This window comes from Carassius auratus, unplaced genomic scaffold, assembly GCF_003368295.1.
Source record: "Carassius auratus strain Wakin unplaced genomic scaffold, ASM336829v1 scaf_tig00017060, whole genome shotgun sequence".
In the NCBI taxonomy this organism is placed as follows: domain Eukaryota; kingdom Metazoa; phylum Chordata; class Actinopteri; order Cypriniformes; family Cyprinidae; genus Carassius; species Carassius auratus.
This window is the reverse complement of record NW_020524735.1, coordinates 765,365-786,364: the sequence shown is the minus strand read 5'-3', so window position 1 is coordinate 786,364 and position 21,000 is coordinate 765,365. Positions and strand designations below refer to the sequence as shown.

At 36.8% G+C, this 21,000-nt stretch overlaps 1 protein-coding gene across 1 annotated transcript in view; it reads left to right on the top strand.

Annotated features, from left to right (window-relative positions):
* Window positions 1-20,718, top strand: part of LOC113075455 (fibroblast growth factor receptor-like 1) — a 41,094-nt gene extending 20,376 nt beyond the window's left edge. The window contains exons 2-6 of the mRNA XM_026248180.1: window positions 5,634-5,906; window positions 16,796-16,888; window positions 17,073-17,351; window positions 18,540-18,893; window positions 19,449-20,718. Coding sequence (XP_026103965.1) covers window positions 5,634-5,906; window positions 16,796-16,888; window positions 17,073-17,351; window positions 18,540-18,893; window positions 19,449-19,834 — 1,385 coding nt within the window. The 3' untranslated portion in view covers window positions 19,835-20,718. The remainder of the gene's footprint in view (window positions 1-5,633; window positions 5,907-16,795; window positions 16,889-17,072; window positions 17,352-18,539; window positions 18,894-19,448) is intronic.
* The last annotated feature ends 282 nt before the right edge of the window (window positions 20,719-21,000 follow it).

Sequence of the window (21,000 nt, the reverse complement as noted above, 5' to 3'; positions counted from 1 at the left end):
ACAGCCCACTATGAAACTCCGGTCATGCTTGAATAGGGCCTTTTCTACTGTATATACCATGGTAATCTGTGGTTTGAAACCATTAGCAATAATCTAAAATATCCTCCATTGTAGATCTTGTTGAACTGCAGACTGGAGCAGCAAGGCAGCTTGATGACATACAGCGACAATTTTGGTATATAGTACAGCTATGAATGCTACTTGTATCTCATCTCCAGCTCTCAAAATATCTCTGTCAGGGTGAGGGTTTGGCGAGCTCGATGAGGCTGGAGAATCTTGAACCAAATTCCCCAACCAGCAGTTTAAATGTCAGGGGTTCATCTGTGATCCTTGGCATCAGCCGCTTTCTAGCAAATGGGTTTAACAAGGTTATTGTCGTAAGCTATCATACAGTTAATTAAATTAAAACAGTCTTATATATTATATAATAAATAAATAAAATATCAAATTAAAAAAATTCCAGAATCTTAAACAGCACAGCCGATTTCAACATTATTAATAATAAGCAATATTTGTTTTTTGTTTTTTTTACAGCAAATCAGCATATTATAACGATTTCTGAAGTATCATGTGTCACTGAAGACTGAAGTAATGGCTGATAAAAATTCAGCTTTTCATCAAAGGTGTAAATTACATTTTAAAATACATTAAAATTCAAAAAGCTATTTTAAATACTTTTAAAAACTTTTAACGTAGCAATAAATTAAAAACAGAATTTGCAAATGCAGAACTAACAACCTCTTGGTGCTTCATTTGATAAGATGAACGTCAGAATTAAGACAAAGTGAGACCAGGTGGCCTGGGCCTCGCTGTGTTTAATTTAATTAATGAATCAGTCATGACGGGCAGCTGCTCTGTGTCCTCTTCAGGGCACAAAGAATGTCCAAAATCTACAAGGAAGTTTGTGTGGAATCGCACACACGATGTCAGACTTCTGCAGTGCCTTATTGAGTTAGCTTGGCTCCAGAGGCAGCAGTTGGTCGAGGTACAAAGCCTGGCTCAAGATCTGATTACACACAGTAGAGAGACAGCTGTGAGCAGTGGCGATGACAGAACCACAGCTCTGCGTTCACATTAGCAGAACTAAAAGGGTGTAACCTGTTTACCTAGCAATCCTGTGTTTGTGTCAGCGTAGGAGGTAGGAGTGCAAACAGCATCAGGCCTCAATCTCTGCACACTATCTCTGTTCCTGATAAAAGAGTCACATTCCATTGCCAAGACCAGTACTGCATTGTTTGGTCTATCTGTCTCTATCACTGATCACATGCTGAGTCCTTTAGCAGCTCTCCTCCACTTTTTCAGGAGATTCATCATAAGAAGATAAAGCTGCTGTGTAGATCAAACTCTAGATGACCTAGCAGAAGCTGCCTTCTGATTGGCTGCCAGTGCTATATGTATTTTTCATAGAGGAAAAAAATGTTTTATCAGATCATCTAGATCTAGATTTCTTAAAACGATGTACACCACATACTAAGAATTGCATTTAGTTTCTTTTTAGATTATTCAGTAACACTCGATTCAGGCTCATGTTGTTGTTTAAAATATTTTCTTTTGCATTGCACAGAAGAAAGAAATTCATACAGGTTTGGAATGACATGGGGATGAGTAGGCTAAATGATGACAGAATTTCCATTTTGGGGTGTGCTATTCCTTCCACATTAGTCAATGCATTATATAAATCATATTTGAGTTTTTTTTTTAAATGGTAACTTATTATTTGTTCATAAAATATTAACTTATTTATACAACTTGAAATGTTAAAAATAAATTCGTATGTGTACACTACTGTTTAATTTCTTTTAAAGGAATGAATACATCTAGGGCACAATAATTTGATCAAGTGACTTTGACATTGTAACAAAACATTTCCATTTCAAAAATGCTCTTCCTTTGAACATTCTGTATATATAAAAAAAACATTTTTCACAAAACTATTGAGCAGCACGACTGTTTTCAACACTAAAAACAATAAGAAATGTTTCTTGAGCAGGAAATCAGCATATTTGAATGATTTCTGTAGAATCATGTGAAACTGGAGTAATGGCTGCTAAAAAAGTTCAGCTTTGCCATCACAGGAATAAATTACATTTCAAACCTATTAAAATAGAAAACGAAAAGAATTATTATGAATTGTTATAAATTTCACAATATGACTGTTTTTATTGTATATTTGATCAAATAAATGCATCCTTTGCACTCGTAAGAGAGATATCATGTCTCATTAACCTACATTAATAAATGATGTAATGGCTGTTGATTGTTAGTTTGTCTAATGCATTAACTAATGCAAAAAAAAAAAAAAAAACATTTACATTTGTTGCAGTAGTCTATCAGAATATGTGTTCACTAGGAATCAACCCCTTGAGCTTGATGTTAGTAGCACCAAGTTAAGTTACAGGAACTAAAATGCTGTTACGTGTTTTATTCAGTTCCTACTAAATATTTTTTAAATGTTGTCATAGGCTATGTTGAGCAGATTTGTAACAGTGGCAGGTGATTTACAGCTGAAATAATCCCTTGGAACGCTGACAGAAATGTGCAGAAGCAGTTAGTTAACTGGCTGCCATACCTGGACTGTTCATCCAAGTCTTCAGTGTTATTCTTGCACCTTCTTCTCTTACACACTCGCCTCTATTTCTCTCTATCTCTCTTTCTCTATTCCTCTCGGCCTTTGATGGTCATGTCACTTCCTCCATTCTATTCATGCAGCATGCTGTCAAGTTCCGTTTGAAGCTCTCCCTGTGACACCAGTGATGTTCATCTAAAGCTGTGGAGGCTGCCCGGGCTTCAAAGTACTTCCACTGCGCTCTTTAAGGCCTGTTCAGAAATCCTTTGAGAAATCAAAAAACCATATCAAGATGTCTGAGACAAAACAGGACAGTGAAGGAGTGCATGCTTGATAGCTAGTAATTCACATAGTTTGGACTTCTTTTTGACATAGTAGGGATTTAACCGGTCATGTGTCTAGTCCAGTCTATAGATGCAGACAATAATGAGGGACTCATGTCATTGTAGTCATTTATTATTATCATATTATTTAGGGTGGCAATAAATGTGTATGAACTTTATGGAGCTTCAGTCTATTGATCTTGTCTGCAAGGTTGTCTTGAATGTGGTGAGGGTGTTGCCTGGGAAGCCGGCATGCGATGCCTGCACATGGGCGCAAGATGATGTCTCTCTTTCTTTTTGTTTCTGTCTTTGTCTTGCTCTCATTTTCTTTTTCTAGAGACACAGAATTCGTAATTGTTACCAATAGAGTGACTTGCACATTAGTGTCGCTAAGCTAAATCTGTTGGAAAGCAAATTATTTATTTTAGAATGCACAGATATTGTGTGAAAGAGCCTGGTTTTAATTAGATAAGACTGAAAAGAATTGAATTGACATTCGTAAAATCTCAGATTAATGTTTAAATGATGAAAGAAACATTTGATTCTAACTGATGTTAAAAGACTGCATTATTTTATTAAAATACAGTAAATATGGTAATATTGTGAACTTTCATTCAAATTTACAAAAGCTGTTTTCTATGTATTGTAAAATGTACTTTTATTCCTGTGATGGCAAAGCTAAAGTTTCTGCACTTTTTAATTTGGTCTTCAGTGTCACTTGATAATTCAGAAATCATTCTAGTATGCATAAGATATGCTTCTTTAAAAAATTCAGTGCATCCTTGCTGCATAAAAGTATTCATTATTTTTTTTTTAATAAATAAATAATCTTACTTCCTCCAAACTTTTGAATGGTAGAAATGAGTGGGCAAGATTGTTGACTACTTGATCCAACAAAATCAATTACTGACATAAACTAGTTTATAAAAAAAGAATTTTTAGCTTCAATATTATGTTTAAATGTGGTGCAAAGAGCATGAATTCAGAGATGCAACTTCTCAGAAAGTAGCCTGCTGTGATTAAGCATATGGTACTGTCTGCGTGCAAAACAATGAACCATTACCTTACTTAATATTTTGCCTAAAAAGGCACAGTGTGCTTATTTTCCCCTCAAGAAGTTGATTTATTTTGCCACACTGTCTGCCATCAGCTTCAACCAGACATGTTTTTGCTGTATGGGGCGTGTGTGTGGCCTCAGTCATCTTTTGTCTTTTCCAGTGTTGTGGGCAATATTTGTCTGTCAGCACGTATGACGCCTCTCTCCGCCTCACATCAAAGCTTTTCGGTCATCTTAAACATGGCTCTATGACAAATAGTTACTGTGCATGATGGAAGGAAGCAATTTTAAATGACAGTCTCAAGCTTTCTTTCCCAGAGTCCCTCTGAGTCACATCTTTCTTCTAACACATTCTTTATCTGTGCATGATGTACGGTGTGTGTAAAGCGTGGCCTGTTGATGGAAAGGGAATGAGCTATTTCAGCTTCTGCTCTATGGTATCCACCAGTTTGTTTTAATATCCTTAAGCAAACTTAAGTTACCCACTTCTTTTCTATTCATTCAGCCACCAGGTTCATCAGATCTATCTCACATGGTCCATGCAATCTTTATCTCCTCTCTGCTAGTGAAAAGATCCATTGTTTGTTCCCAGGAGCCCACCGATTACATTAAATCTTCATTATAAACACACAGCTGTTTTCCTTTCCAAAGCCTCACAAGTGTTTATTAAGCCACCAATTGTTTTATACAATTACATTTGTGAATTAAGTGAATGATTCATCTATCAAATACTTCTCTCCAGCTGTGATGTTCATTTCCACCTTTTTCTGCTCTATTTCCAGAGAGGAATCTTTCTGCCATTCTCGGCCCTTCTCAGTCTAACATTCTGGAATTTACTGTAATTTAATTCCTGCACCAAAACAACCTTTTCTTTTCCCTCCCGCGTGTTCTCGTGGCACTTTCTGGATGGCAACCAGCAACTTCAGGTGAAATCACTTCACTCCAGGAGAGAGACTTGAAGGGAAGAAGGAAAAAAAAAGAATGAAAAAGTACATTTAGGGTCAGTGTCATTTTTCAGTTTATAATCTTGGTGGTTCTCAAAGCAGCTGCTAGAGCAGCAACAGGATGTGACAGTACCAGGCATGAATGAGAGGTGCCTTCCAACGTACACACACGCCAGTGCAAAGGAAATGGAAAGCAAGTACTCATGGGAGTCTTCGCAAGCTGCAACGAGGGAATGAAAAGGACCTTGTGCACGCAAGGAAAGAAATTCCCCATAAAATGCTTGTGCCTAGCTTTCCCCCTCATACCATTTCTTTGTAAGACAAGCTGTATTAGGAGCCGGTAAAAAAATAAATAATGTCTTCATATCACAGATTTTGTGCCCATGACATTTTTGGCTGTGTTGTTGTTGTGCCATAACACTTGCAAAGGAACATTTCAGTCTTTAGGGTGCATAAATCTTCACATACTCTGCTAGTCTTTTCCCATAGCATGAGTATGCCGAGAATAAACAGAGGAAAACTTTTAACTCCTGGTACTGGAGTGTTACATACTGTATACAGTTTATTAAATAAAGCAGAAGATATTAATAAAAAATATATATATGTCAAAATTATTTTATTAAACCGTATTTCTAATTTTAATGTGCACTTTTGCATTAAGCTCATATGGTGTGTGGTTATTGTTGGTTATGTAAAATGGAGAATTGCTGTGATTTTACCTAAGATCCTGTTTTTTGCACCAGGTCCTCCATGGGTGAGTCGCCAGGTAGAGGACAGACAGACAGCAAAACTGGGCCGCACGATTCGGCTACCATGCCCGGTGGAGGGTGACCCCCCTCCACTGGTCCTGTGGGTGAAGGATGGGCGGAACGTGAATCCGGGCTGGAGCCGCTACAAGGTTCTAAAGAAGAGTCTGAAGATCAAAGAAGTGGAACTGGAGGATGCCGGCATGTACATCTGCCGCGTCACCAATGGATTTGGCAGCCTCGCCCTCAACTTCACACTCATTGTAATTGGTAAAGACTGCCTCCCACACCACGCACCACAACCCTTTATATCTCAGTTCTTTATACTTTTGCTCACCCAGAGCATTTGTAAGCCACATCAGTCATCCAGGCTTAATCAAAACCTGCACTGTTGCACACACACAACTGTTTGAGGTAGTGTTTTAGTGACCCAGCTAGACATATGGCATCTCAAAACAGCAGATCTGAAGTATTGAGCTTTTAAGTGCCATCCAAAAAGAGCAGGGCAGCTTTCAGATGCCCTCACAAAAGGCTAATTGTGGCACAGGAAGGCAGTCAGGCTCATGTAAAGCTGCTCCCAAATCATATTTGACAAAACTGACGTGACTGGCAAGGTACCTTAAATCAACCATGGTTTCATGAATGTAACATTAACTGAAAAAAGCACAAGAGAGCATTGTGCTGATGGAAATTTATGACTTGTTAGCATTTGTTGGAGCATATGGCAGTGATGACGTCTTGCATTATCAAATCTAGAAAACAAAGGGTGGCTTCATATCGTCCGTCACACGATACCTGCAGTTGTTTATGTGGGCTGTAATTTAATACCATGTTCGTACTTTTACCCGGGTAGTGGAAGCTTTTTTTCCCCGCTAGAAACTGACAGGAAAGGAAATTAATACACACCTTCCCAGTGTTGGGTAAAGTTACTTTTAAAAGTAATGCATTACAATATTGTGTTATTCCCTAAAAAAGTTACTAATTATGTTACTAAGTTAACTTTTTATGAAAAGTAATGCATTACATTACTTTTGCGTTACTTTTGCGCTACTTTTTTAAATATGAGCAGGGCTTGATTGTTTTTAATATAAGAAGTTCTATTCCTTGCAAATGTAAAAGCCTTTTCAAACCAAAAAGTGTAATGAATAAACCTCAGGCTGAAAGAAAAGTAAATTCACATATGTACAGTAGAACACAGGAGTAGAAGGTTCACACTCTTCAGCAATAAAAACAAAATGAATTATCAATGAACAATTGTTAGTTTATCTAAAGTCTTTTTTGCTTATTAGTATGGTTGAACTGGATCATCAAAGGTCAGCAGCAAAGACATTAGCTAGTAAAATGGGATTAGATACATTTGTGCTGTTTAACATATTTAGTTATTGGAGGTTTAAGTCATATTCTGAGTTTGCATTTCACTGTTTTAATACATTTTGATGAATACTGAATTTGTTTTTTGCGTGTAGGATGAATTAATGCACATTCACATTTCGTCTAGAATTACATCATGTTCACACAGCGCACACAACACCTCTGTACTTCCAACCTGACCTCACGGCAATTCGTACATTTTTCACAAGGTGGCTTGTTCGTACGAATTTGTACGACCACACTCGTACAAATTCATACGATTGTTGCCAAATCGTACGTATTTTACACAACCCCACACAACCCCGCCCCAAACCTAACCGTCACTGGGGTCATTTAAAATCATACGAGTGAGGTCGTACAAATTCGTACTAATAAGCCACCTCGTAAAATACGTACGAATTGGTCGTGAGATAGCGTTGGTACTTCCGATATGGGGACAGGAGATTTCTCAGTCAATAAATGGTAAAACAAAGTAACTGACGTTTGTAACTCGGATATTTTCTTGTAAATTAAAAAGTAATGCGTTACTTTACTAGTTACTTGAAAAAGTAATCTGATTACGTAACTTGTGTTACTTGTAATGCATTGCCCCCAACACTGCACCTACCTGAATGGATGGAAGGAGAATGAAAATAAGGTCCAGAAGCATGTAGCTGTTGTGAGTCTGATTGGAGCAATGGGGGATTTGTGTTAGATCCTTGCAGCTTTGAGCTTGTGGTTCTCCTGATGACTGCTGAGGGATTGTGGGGCAGGCATTTCCAGCTAAAATGTTCTGTACAGGGAGATGAGACAGAGATGACCTGCCGGCTTCTCTGACATAGTTCTGAACTGGTCCAGTGAAGTTGAGAGGCCTGGAGGACCTATACAGGCTCTTCCTGTATAGCTTGCCACATTTGGGGAGGCAGTTGAGGCAACTCGTGTGCAGATGCAAAGCATGATTATTCTGCAGAGCAAGGCAGCTGCCTAATTGGCTGACCCAGTGTTTTCAGGCTCCCTCCCCTTGATGTCTTTGCTCTGGGCCTCCTGTATGGGGAGTGATGGCGGCCTGCTGTTTTCCTGTTTCATCCCCGAGAGCTCTGTGGAGCTCAGAGTTATGGTGCATTGGACTGGTTCACTCCCTTTAGAATATAGCTGTAGAGTTTACTGAAGTCATTAACTGCAATGACCAACAGTCCCTGAACAAAAGGCCCATTAGACCCTCCTGTTGCAGTGTTTGAGTGTTTAAAGCTGTGAATTTTGCTGAGGGGAATGCCACTGTTTGTTAACCAGAAAGTTGTTAAGAAGCGACATTGTTTTCAGTAAAGATTAGTAGACCCTGCTGCTGAGTTAAAGGGATAATTCACTCAAAAATATATGTTGTTCCAAACCTGTGTAACTTTCTTTCTTCTGAACACAAAAGAAGATATTTTGAAGAATGTTTCCACTGTTTTTGCCAATTCAGTGAAAGTCAGTGCGTTCTAAAACAACGCTTGACCACATACCTCATTGTACTGACAAAATGGTCATTTTTAAGTTCAAAGTTTCATGTTTTCCATTGCAAAGCAGAAACTAAGTCATAAAGTTTTGAAACAAAAAATATTTCATTTTTATGAAATGTTCATCTCTTCAACAAGGCCTCTTTCAAGCTAAATTGATAAGTTTTTACTATTTCTAATTTGAAATTTTCATCTTTGAGTAGTGAAACATTCAAAGAGAAAATTGTTCTAGTTCTTTCATACCAAAAAATAAATAAATAATCATTGCCATCGGTTTCTTTTCTATCTACAGTATATAATTCTATTGAGCTCTTATGTGCTATTTTCAGGGACATGAATCAGAATTAAAGAATTGGTGTGCATCATTGTGCATATTTTCAGAAAGTCAGAAAAATGATGTGCATGTCAGAGTGCATGAAACACTGATGAGTAAAAGTAATAATAATAAAACTGTTTGAGAAAGGTTTTGGCATTACTTAAACTTGAATGCATATCAAAATTACAAAACTACACCTAAAGGTTTTTTTTTTTTTTTCAGAAATCCTCCTTTTAAGCAGCTACTTAATGTAAATGAATGTACAACAAAAACACAACAGTGGAACTCCAGCCAGGTCTGAGTGTCAGGAGAGAGGAATCTGATGATATTCAATAGCACCTGTTGTCAGCAGAGCAAGTCTAATCTGTAGCAGGATTTGCGCTCATGGCAAGCATGGGCAGAAGCATGCACCAATATTTTAATGTGCGTGCAATCTATACCCCACTTATTTCCTCATGAAAGTGTAATTTTAGCTTTTAGTTGATATTCTGCCCCTATCAAACCAGACGGCTGATGTAAGCCTTGAGTTTTTCCTGACCACAGTCGCCGAAAAGGCTTTGTGCTCTTTACATCCGTAAATAGAAACACATTTTTTATTCAATATCATGTCTGCAGTTGTACATGAGAACAACAACTCAAGTTTAAATATAGACAGAGATTAGCACAGCTTTAAGGCGTTTTAATAGAATTGTTAACTTGCTCTCCACTGTTGATCACATTTTCAGTGCTTTTTTGCAATCTGGCACAGGGGACTCTGGGAATTTGGCAATGTAAGAATGGCATATTGGGCTTTAAAGGTCACAGTGAAGGTATTGTCTACCAGAAAGTGTTGTAAGCTGTTGAAGAAATGCTTCACCACCATCTCACGCTGACCATTCTCACATTCACTGATGTGTCACAGAGTCAAAGCTGCCTCCGTGTCATAAAACGCTGTACTTTAAAATGTCCCACTGCACCTGGGCCCTCTCCCTCTTTCCCCCACGGTGGTCCCAGACCCTGCAGCCTTTCTATTTCTACTGTTCTCTCACAGCCCTGCTCCACAGGTGTCAAGGGCAAGGGATCTTATGCTTTTCTCCTCAACATAATTGTCTATATTGTGAGAAAGTTGGATGTGTTGGATGTACTGTATGAATCTGTGAGTGTAGTAGAAGATCTCAAGTTTGCCTCAAAAATTAATAGATTCTGCAATCAATTACATTGTTGTAGAGTCCTGGCTCTCGGGCATTGGCTCCCTCTTGTCTGCGTTTTTCACCTATCATATAGGAGGCTGTACTGTGTACGGATGGAGCGGAGGGAGACTGTGGCTTCTTCTCAGACGGTGGTTTGGGCTGCCTGTTTTATGAGGGGACTGGTGGAGAGCTTCCAGCAGTGGCCTTTTGTTCTTTGTTTGCAGGCCATGGGTTACATGTGTTGCAGTTTAGCCAGCATCCACCTCAACTAAATGGATAATTGTATCAAAATTACACTCGTAAGCCAACCCAAGACTGCGGAGGGACACGGTAGGTGGGATAAGGGAGGGGCGGCAAGTTTGAGACAGTGTGGATATGCCTTCCAGTCTTTGGGTCATGCCACCTTGGCCAGGATTGGCTTGAGTGGGAATCTCAGCACTGACGTTCATTCATTCGAGATGATTTGCTCGTAACCTTTTCCCGCTACTAACTCTTACACAAGCTCTTTTCCATTCCAGTAGACGTGCGTTTACTCATTTGCCATGGCTGGTCTGAGTGCAGAACAGCTTCACTGCTGCAGTATTTATGTTTGATTTACACTTATTTTTCATGACAGTTACTCTTTTGTGAAATGCCTCTCTCCTATTTAAACAATCCAAAAGGGAAGAAACATGAATTGGGCCATTTTATAAAATGGGCATTTTTTCCAGTTTTATAAGTTGATTTGTAAAATATTTGATTGATTTTACACACACACATATATATATATATATATATATAATCAGTTTAATAATCCATTAATTTAGTTTAGCAATTAATCAGTTTATATGTATTTCTATGTGTATGATTGTCCTTACATAAAATTATGGCACTCCTAGGAAATATGGAATTTAATGCTGATAATTCTACAAATATCCACTTAATTTGTAATATGTATTTTATAATTTGTAATGTATTGTAATTTTAAGATTGTTTGTACCCTGCTGGCAATCATAACAAAATATAAAGTGATTTAATAATAAATTATCTTTTTTTCTTATTTTATTTTACTACTTATTTTTTATTTATTTATTTTTTTGTATAGATAATTAAATGAAGTGAAAATATGATGTAACAGGTTTGGCATGGAACCTGGGCACTGGAAGTTATTATTACTTTTACTATAAAATCTTATAATATAATAGATTTTAGCTTAATGCTTATTTTCATGTATTTTGCTTTCATTGTGAATACTTTTAAATATGCAGAGTAAAGGTTTTTTTTTTTTTTTTACACAAATGGCAGCCGTTTTGTAGAATGAATAATGGTATCTTATAAGAAAAGACTAGAACACAGTAGAATTTATTTGTCTGATGTCAAACATATCACAAGAACCGTCATAAGCATAAGCTTTTAAAGTCCTAATTTGATCATGCGTCTCTGTAACACCGATGAAATTCATAATTCTAATGACTTGTAATCTGACACAGAGCTGCACAACTTGGGCTCTCAAGAGTGTGTTTGTTTTATTTCTTTCAATGTAGGGAAATACACTTGGGCAAGTTCAAAGCACAAACACATGGACACAAATGAATTCATGCTAGTGAGTAGCTGAAGCAAAGACAAGGTTGAAAAAAGGGAAAGATGAAAGGATGCTTGATGGAATTGAAACCAGTCTGGACTCACATGAAATTAAGCTGAATGGAGAGACAAACAGAGTTAGAAATTTCTCCTAAGAATGTTTTCAGGTGGAAAACTGAGAAGCATAACTGACAAACAACAATCTATAACTTCAGCAGCACAAGGGCATAAAATAACAGATGAAGAGGGAATTAAGATTAAAATGTAAACTGAGGAAACTGTTTCTGCTGATTTAATGATAAAAATATTATATTTTGATATAATAATATTGATCATATTTCATCATTAAAGTCAAGTCAAGTCAATTAACCTTTATTTGTATATTGCTTTAGACAATTCCTTTATTTATGATTTTTTTATATATATTTTTTTTTATTACTAGTTCACACCTATAATGTAGTCCAAAGTATAAAATCTTTGATTAATAATGTTGAAAACTGTTAATATTTTGAAGAAAAAATATTTCATATCCTATTGTAAAAAAAAAGGCACTGTGTCACTATGACTAACTTTAATTAAATAAAAAGTGACATTATGAAAAATGTAATTCCGAAACTCAAATTGTATACACTGCCATTCCAAAAATGAGGATTCAGTAAGATTTTATGTTTTTGAAAAAAAAGAAAAGTAATACTGAAAATTATTAATACAGTTTAAAATAACTGTTTTCTGTTTTAATATATTTTGAAATATAATCCATTCCTATGATAATAAAGCTGAATTTTAAGAAACCATTACTCTGGTCTTCTGTATTTCATGATCCTTATTAAATCATGTTAATATGCTGATTTTGTGCTCAACTAATTTATTTTAATCACTGGTTGTGCTGCTTAATATTTTTTTAAAGATTCTTCGAAGAATAGAAAGTAAAAAAAAAAAACAGCATTTAGCATTATAATGTATTTACTATCATTTTTTATCAATTTAATGCATCCCTACTGAAAAAGTAACTTACAGGCACCAAACTTTTGAACGGTAATGTATAATTTGCATAAAAAAAGAAATAATAATAATAATTAAATTATATATATATATATATAAAATGGGGTATAATATATATATATATATATATATATATATTATACCCCATTTTATGTCAAATTATAGCATCTAATAAATGCACTAAACATTTTGACTCTAGTATTTTTCTGATGGATCTCATGCCCACCCTGCCTTTCCTTTGTGCAATTCAAACCAGAACCTAATCACTTCATGGCTTTGGTTTCATGGCATACAACTGAGCCTTCTTTGAGCTGCAAAGGTTTTAATTAAACTATAAGGATGCAAATTACCCACCTTCATCACAAAGCCGCATTAAAGAGCCTTTCATCCACCTCATTAGAGGAGCCAGAAGTTAGATGCAGGATGCTCTGGGCGCACTCCACTCACAACAGAGAAGGTTTGGCCAGTTTCCTCCCGGGTCGCAATATGACTATTGCTGCAAACCACTCTCTATAAAAGATACAAGGAGACTTCTAATTACCCTTTCTCATCTGCGTCTATCTGTCTTTCCCTGCTGTGAATCCACCAACAGTCTCTAATTTGCCTCTTCAGTCACCACATAGAGATATGCCAAATATGCTGAAATGAGGTGTTAAGTGTAAAGCTATCAAAAAAAGAAAAAACAGAAGTGCCGGATCATATTTTTAAAGGCATGAACTACATTACTCATCTGATTTGATTTTGTGTTTTATTTTTATTGGCAGGAAAAAACACTTGCTTTTTTTAACAGCCCAGTCTATTCTTTTGTATTTCCGTCTCATCTCCCTCCAGGGTTTTTGAATACATTTGAATACATGAAAATGTGAAGAAAACGAAACGAAAAAGGTTAGAACGCTGTAATGTTTTCACGAAGAAAAAAATTATTGGAATAGCTCAGCAGGACTAGAAAGCACTCATAAGTGCAAAATGTACCAGTTCATAATTTTTCCATCCTTGATGAATTTAGTGAGTGTATAATCTCACTATACGAAACAGCATTGGCAGTGTTTTCCTTTGATTTACTGGAACGGACATGGTTTTAGTTAGTGATAGGCTATTACCTTAAAAACAGCATCACTCTTAGCCAAACGCCTCAGTAAGTTTTTTCCAGGATCTTCAATCTTCATTACGTCTGTGATAGAATAAAGGTAACAAAACCTTTTTTCCTTTGATGTTTGTTTTATTTAGATGTCACTGAAAATCAGTAGAAACGTTTCAGCCCGCTTTCTATTCCATGTTTGTTTTGCTTTGATTTTTTTTTTTTCCAAGCTTGTGGAGCTCTTCATGACAGATCTACAGGAATGTATGTTTGCTCACACAGGTATGAATGGAGAATGAACCTTTTTAAAGGTGCTGCTTTCAACTTCGTCCCGGTTGGAAAAAATAATATGTGAGCCTTATTAACACTGAGTCCACATGAAGATCATTTGTAAGCTGAGCTGCATGGTTGCATGTGGACCTCTCTGAACCAAACCCTACTTTTTTAGGCAGCCCCCTCTTAAAATGTATCTCTATGGGCTACAGTGGAAAAGGAGCCCCCTGTCCTTCAAAGATTCAAAGCCCCTTTTTTGCTATTTTCCTGTTCTAACGGCACAAATGCATTACTGAGAGTTATGTGTAAACGTTGAAATGACTCCATGAGAAGCATGCATAGTAATAGCCATTCAGCCATAAAATGCTTTGTCGGAAAGAACCTGTCTTTTTAGACACCTGTTTAAATAACTCGCCGTTCACAGACCAGAGAGCGGGGAGTTTGGGGTCGGGCTCTCAGTAAGACTACTTTAGGCCATATAAAGCTCCACTGATTCCACTCTGCTGCTGCTGAATAGAGTAGCAATGGCTTACTTTTGCTCTTACACCCAAAGGCCAAAGGTAACAATGGACTGAAGGCCGGTGAAAAACCTCTGCTTGCTTTGGCCTGGTTGTCTGTGTGAACATGCAAGGCTTGTGCTCAACATATGAGGGTTAGCAGGGACAAAGGTGCAGTGCTTAGTCCACACCAGTATACATCACAATAAAACAAAAGAAAAAAATATGAAAGGAAAAAAACAATTGTAAATATTCATTATTAATTTTCATTTTAAATTTTATTTTAAATGTGTATTATTATTATTTATTATATTTATTTATTATTATTATTGTTTAATCAAATATGGTATATACTGTATATATATATACACTCTCTGCCCACTTTATTAGGTACACCTGTTAAATTGCTTGGTAACACAAATTTACAAATCAGCCAATCACATGGCAGGAACTCAGTGCATTTAGGCATCTAGATGTGGTGAAGACGACTTGCTGAAGTTCAAAGTGAGCATCAGAATGGGGAAGAAAGGGGATTTAAGTGACTTTGAAAGTGGAATGGTTGTTGGTGCCAGATGGGCTGGTCTGAGTATTTCAGAAATGTTGGTGATAGTGTTAGCATAACATTTTAAAAACATCTATAACCAGTGGTACCACCAAGAAGCTCTTTTTTTTGCTATGTATTGCTTATTTTACTTGAACATTTTACAATACCATCAAGCAGTGTACTGTATATGGTATCCAAATGTTCATATTGGTAACAAAATCATATTGACACTGCTATAGGCTTTAAACTCTGCGTCATGGAAGAGGGAACAGCAGCCTTGTAAAATGTTTGGTTTCACTTTTTCTTCCTAAGTAAGGTACTAGCTGTACCAACCACTGGGGACGCTAGTTGAGCTGGAATATGGAAAGTATTCATAAGGCATTTTATTAAGTAGTTTCATCACCTGAATGTGAGAACCATTTGTTGCCAGTATTGATTCATGACTTGTTGATTTGGGATTGCTCTGAATAAGTAATGTTATGTACATAAAGATGTTGTGCTGGGTTCATGTACACACCTGTGTGTGTGCCGATGATCGGTCTGCTGTGCATTCGGTGAAGTGAGAGGGTTCTCTGTGCATTCCTGTGAGCCAAGCCGGAGAAATTCATCCCAAACAAAGCAGGGCTCTCAGCTCTGTCTGCACAGTTTAGGTTAAAGTCAGTTAACTGGTTTCCTGTCCAGGGTTAAGTCAACAAGGTGTTGCGTCTTAAACAGTGTGGAAACCGGAGAGAAGAAACAATATAGCAGTGTTTCTTCACCCCCAGTGCACAAACCCCTCTAAAATAATACGTCAGTTCAACCTGGTTATCATTCCCATGGAGTCAAGTCAAGTCACCTTCATTTAAATAGTGCTTTTAACAATATAGATTGTAACAAAGCAACTGAACAGCATTAAATAGGAAAATATTGTGTCAATAAAGCAAAAAGGCAGTTCATCATTGAATTCAATTATGTCATCATCCAGCTCAGTTCAGTTTAAATAGTATCTGTTCTGTTGTAATCAAGTCAACGAAAATGCTGGTTATTAAGTGTCCCAAACTAATCAAGCCAAAGGGGACAGCAGCAAGGAACCAAAACTCCATCTGTGACAGAATGGAGAAAAAACCAGACCAGACGAAACCAGCAGTTCAATTCCAGGCTGCAGCAAAGTCAGATTGTGGAAGAATGGAGATCTGAAACATCACCAGTTCTGAAACAAAACACGAAATCCTTCACACACCACTGATCTCAAAGTAAAATCTGGTGGGCTTTTTCAACACAGAGGGGTTCTGTTGGCTCTCAAAGCACTACAAAATAAATCTCACCAAGTGGTGGCCTTTGCATTGACCCGCTTATTCAGCATGCTTTACATGACACCATTCGCAGACATTAATAGTCAGCATGAAGATGAATGAGCTCATATTGCTAAAGAAACATCTTTTAAAGTATGCCTGAGATCATGAGGATTTTTAAATCGACAAGCTAGGCTGGGGTGCTTAAACACGTTTTAGTGGTTTCACTTAAAAATGTAACATTTTCATATTGAATTGAATCCATTAACACTGAAACAAGCTGACATTTAAATTGCTCACTGAGTAGCAGAGATTTGCCTGAAATCATTTGCAGTAAGTCTTTATAGATAAAACATAAAATATTTGTACATTTTTGTATTAAAGGTTCGCACAACTCAATTCTTTGATATTTTGTTGTCCAAAGTGAAGATATTCCTGCATTTTTTATATATATTAGGCTTAAGGGCCACTGTATTTTTTAAGGTTACAGTTAGGTAGAAATGCAGAATGATTCATTTCTAAAAATCTCTTTCCTCCACAATTCCTATTGATTATTTGCATCAGCATATGTTGAATATTTTTCACGAATCATGTGTCTTTCAGATGATGCAGCTGTGACTCAGAACCAGCCTCCACCAGACGCAGCAGAACCTAACACAGATCTCACCCTGCCGGACCCCACCAGAGAGCCATGGGGTCTGATACACACCCTCCTCATCTTTCACTCCACATTACTCAATGCATGAGCTCATCAGAATGGGCCTGCATCCTGAAAGAGCTCAAGACAGTTCATTTCATCACTGTTGTGTTACTACCTAACAGAATATGTTTTGTCATCAAGCTGTAACCTCATGCTGTAAATGTTTTATTTCCTCCGCAGTGAAGCCACACTTCACACAGCTCACAAAGATGCGCAGGCGTGTGCTAGAGCAGCCTGTTGGCAGCTCGGTGCGTCTCAAATGTCTGGCCAGTGGCAATCCAACACCAGTCATTTCATGGTGGAAAGACCAGAGCCAGCTGCCCAGCTCTCACAAGAGTAAACGCCCAGAGTGGACACTGACTCTGAAGAACCTGCAGCCTCAGGACAGTGCCAAATACACCTGTCTAGTCTCCAATGCAGCTGGCCTTATCAATGCCACATACAAAGTGGATGTAATTGGTGAGTTTGGAACCCAAAGTGGATGTTTAGCAATGGAATAGATTTGTTATGATGTATAATTAATAATGTATGCTTATATATATATATATATATATATATATATATATATATATATATATATATATATATATATATATATATATACATTATTAATTGCCATTATTTGGCTATTGCTAAAAATATACCCTAGCGACTTAAGTATGGTTTTGTGGTACCAGTCTTAAGTCGCTGGGTTATATTTTTAGCAATAGCCAAAAAAAACATTGTATGGGTCAAAATTATTGAATTATCTTTTATGATCATTTTAAGATCATGTTCCATGAAGATATTTAGTAAATTTCCTACCGTAAATATATCAAATCTTCATTTTTGATAAGTAATATGCATTGCTAAGAATTCATTTAGACAACTATAAAGGTGATTTTTCTCAGTATTTTTATTTTTTGGACCCTCAGATTGCAGATTTTCAAATAGTTGTATCTTGGACAAATATTGTCCAATCCTAATAAACCATACATCAATGGAAAGTTTATTTATTCAGCTTTCAGATAATGGGTCTATTGATAATTTTGAAAAATTTACACTTAAGACTGTTTTTTTGGTCCAGGGTCACATATATTTAGAGTTTAAATAATATAATATAGATTAGAATAATATTAACGCAATTGAAGACATTATATATATATATATATATATATATATATATATATATATATATATATACTATAACTTTTATAATATAAACTATAACTTTTAATCTAATAAACAAATGTTTGTGGTTAGCTCTATTTTTAATAATTAAATAACAACTGAAATAATAATAATAATAATAATAATAATAATAATTTATATTCAAATTATATATAATTCAAAATATTACAAAAAATTATAAATACTATTTTAAATCTTATACAAATATATAGTTCACATTCTAAAATGTTTTGCTACTTTTATTGGTATGGATAGTTGGTGGAATATGAATAAATTTATTAGGAATTGTTGTGGGCCAGACTAATGTTATATTTAGCACCTCGGCTTAATAATTATCCAGTATGCCATGGTTGCTCTCACTGTTTCTGTTTACCACTCAACCATAATCAGTTACAAATGTGATGTGCATAGGTAATCTCATGTTAGTTTAGACAAAATATTCACACTGCTTTAAGTTTCGGTCTGTTTTCTCCACAGAGCGTACCAACTCCAAACCCATTCTGACAGGTACCCATCCTGTCAACACAACTGTGGAGTTCGGTGGAACAGCTTCCTTTCAGTGTAAGGTCCACAGTGATGTGAAGCCAGTAATACAGTGGCTGAAGCAAGTTGACCAAGGCACAGAGGGGCGCTATAACTCCACACTGGAGATAGGAGGCCAGCACTTTGTGGTTCTGCCCACTGGGGATGCATGGTCCAGACCTGACGGTTCGTACCTCAACAAGCTGGCCATCATCAAGGCACGTGACGAGGATGCTGGAATGTACATCTGTCTGGGGGCTAATACCATGGGCTACAACTATCGCATTGCCTACCTCACTGTTCTCTCAGGTCAGCTCTCCCCTCAAATCTAGTTGGCTTTACAGCACTAAAATTCACTGTAAAAATGATCATAATATTAATGATGAAAGACAGTAGTTCCCTTACTATATTCTGTGGAAAAACCATCACTTATTGTAAATTTACAGTACATTATTGTAAATAATTTACAGTCTTTAGAAATGAGAAAGAACAAGTCATCTTCTAATTCACAGTAAAAAGAAAATTACAAAATGTAGATTTCTTGAATCTAATAGAATTAAGTAATAATAATAATAATAATCATGTATATGTGTGTGTGTGTGTATATGTATATATATATTTTTATCTCAGCTTGTGGAAAAAAACTTGTGATGAACTTGCGTTGGTATAAAACAGAATTTTTTCTTCAGTAGGTTGATATCACAATATATCATAAATTATATAATAAATGTACATCTATTTTTTTTACTTAGTTTTACTAGTTCAATAAAAAAAAAAAACTAAAATGTTGCTACCATATTCTTATGATATAGTAACTTCAACTTAATCTGCCATTTTTACCAGTGAATAAATGTCTCTTTGCAGATCCCAAGTTGGATAAGGACATCATTCTCCGCCACATCAGCCCTGGTCTTCCCTGGCCGCTGATCATTGGGATCCCTGCTGCTGCTCTGCTCATGGTAGGAGCCATCGTGCTCTGGTTGTGCCACAGCCGCAGACGCCAGAGTCGTTTGCCTCCCCGACCGACAACCTATCGAGAGCACCACATATCAGACAAGGAGCCCAGCTCCACCAACAGCACCAACCCTGACCTGTCCAACCAGAGACTAATGGGAATGGGGCGCCCAGCTCTCAGCGGTCCACCAAAGATTTATACCAAGGTCTACACAGACATGCACACTCACACCCACACACACTCCCATGCACACATGGAGGGAAAAGTACACCAACATTTCCATTACCAGTGTTAACAGGTGACCATCAGGTTACCGATGCTGCTGCCTCATTTCTCATGAGTTAAGGGCCACTGCTCGGGGACCACAAGCGTACTGTTCTGATGGAGCCTATTTACCTTGAAATGTCTCAGGTCAAGGACTGTCTCACACTCCGTAGAGCTCCAGTGGACCTCAGTTTCCCTTTAGGTTCTTCTGAGTTCAAACTTAAGTAACACTGAATAAAGGCAACCCAAGCAAGTGCTTACAGTCCAAGAACAATACTTGGACCTTTTTTTCTATTCAAAAGCCAAGCATTACACAGGAAGTAGAGCAGAGATATTTTATGTTTGGAGAAACTGTGATGATATGTGTTGATGTGTTCTGAACAGTAATGTCAGGAAATTAGCAAAGATGTGGTGTTTTCTTTTTCTTGTTTTTGTTTTGCAACATTATATTGTAAAGAAATGATGCAAGGAAATGTCAGGGAAAATAGATGGATGACTAAATGGAAAGGGGGTAAGGGCTTCTGTTGTGTTACCATTAAAAGGTGCTTTGTGTGTATGTATGTATGTATGTATTCAGCTCAGCTTTCTGATGATTGCAGTATTTTGTAACATTATCAATGTCAATGCAGTCTCACTGTTTGCTAATTACAGTCGAAGAAAGTATCTTATTTCAAACACATTGTGTATCATTTCAAATTACAGATGAGCTGTAAACATGGCATTTTTGTTGGATGATAATATATTTTAAGACTCAACAAAAGCTAGTCAGCAGGTCTTTAGAAACCTCCTGTGAGCCGATATATAAATCTCATTAAAATCTATAAATGTGACGACATGTTTATCTGAGATACTGCATGCTGCGATTTGTACTTTGGTGCTCATGTAAGTGTATATTAATAACATTTTTGTAAGAAATAAATATATTTTGTTATTTTCCCCTATGAGTTTAGAGTTTGACCAAATAAGCTTGCGTATGTTCGGTGGGAATTGAAAGTTGGATGCCACTGCAGTGGCTGTTGGCTCTCCTCGCCCTCCCTAACACGGCCTCAGACCACTGTTAGTTCAACAGGCTGAGGAATGCTATAAGAAAATCAAGTTATTCTTTTCAACACCAGGAAAGGAGGGAAATATTCCCAGCAGGATTTTATGGGTATTAATATTCGGATAGGGTTACAAAGAGGGGGCTAGAGTTCTAAA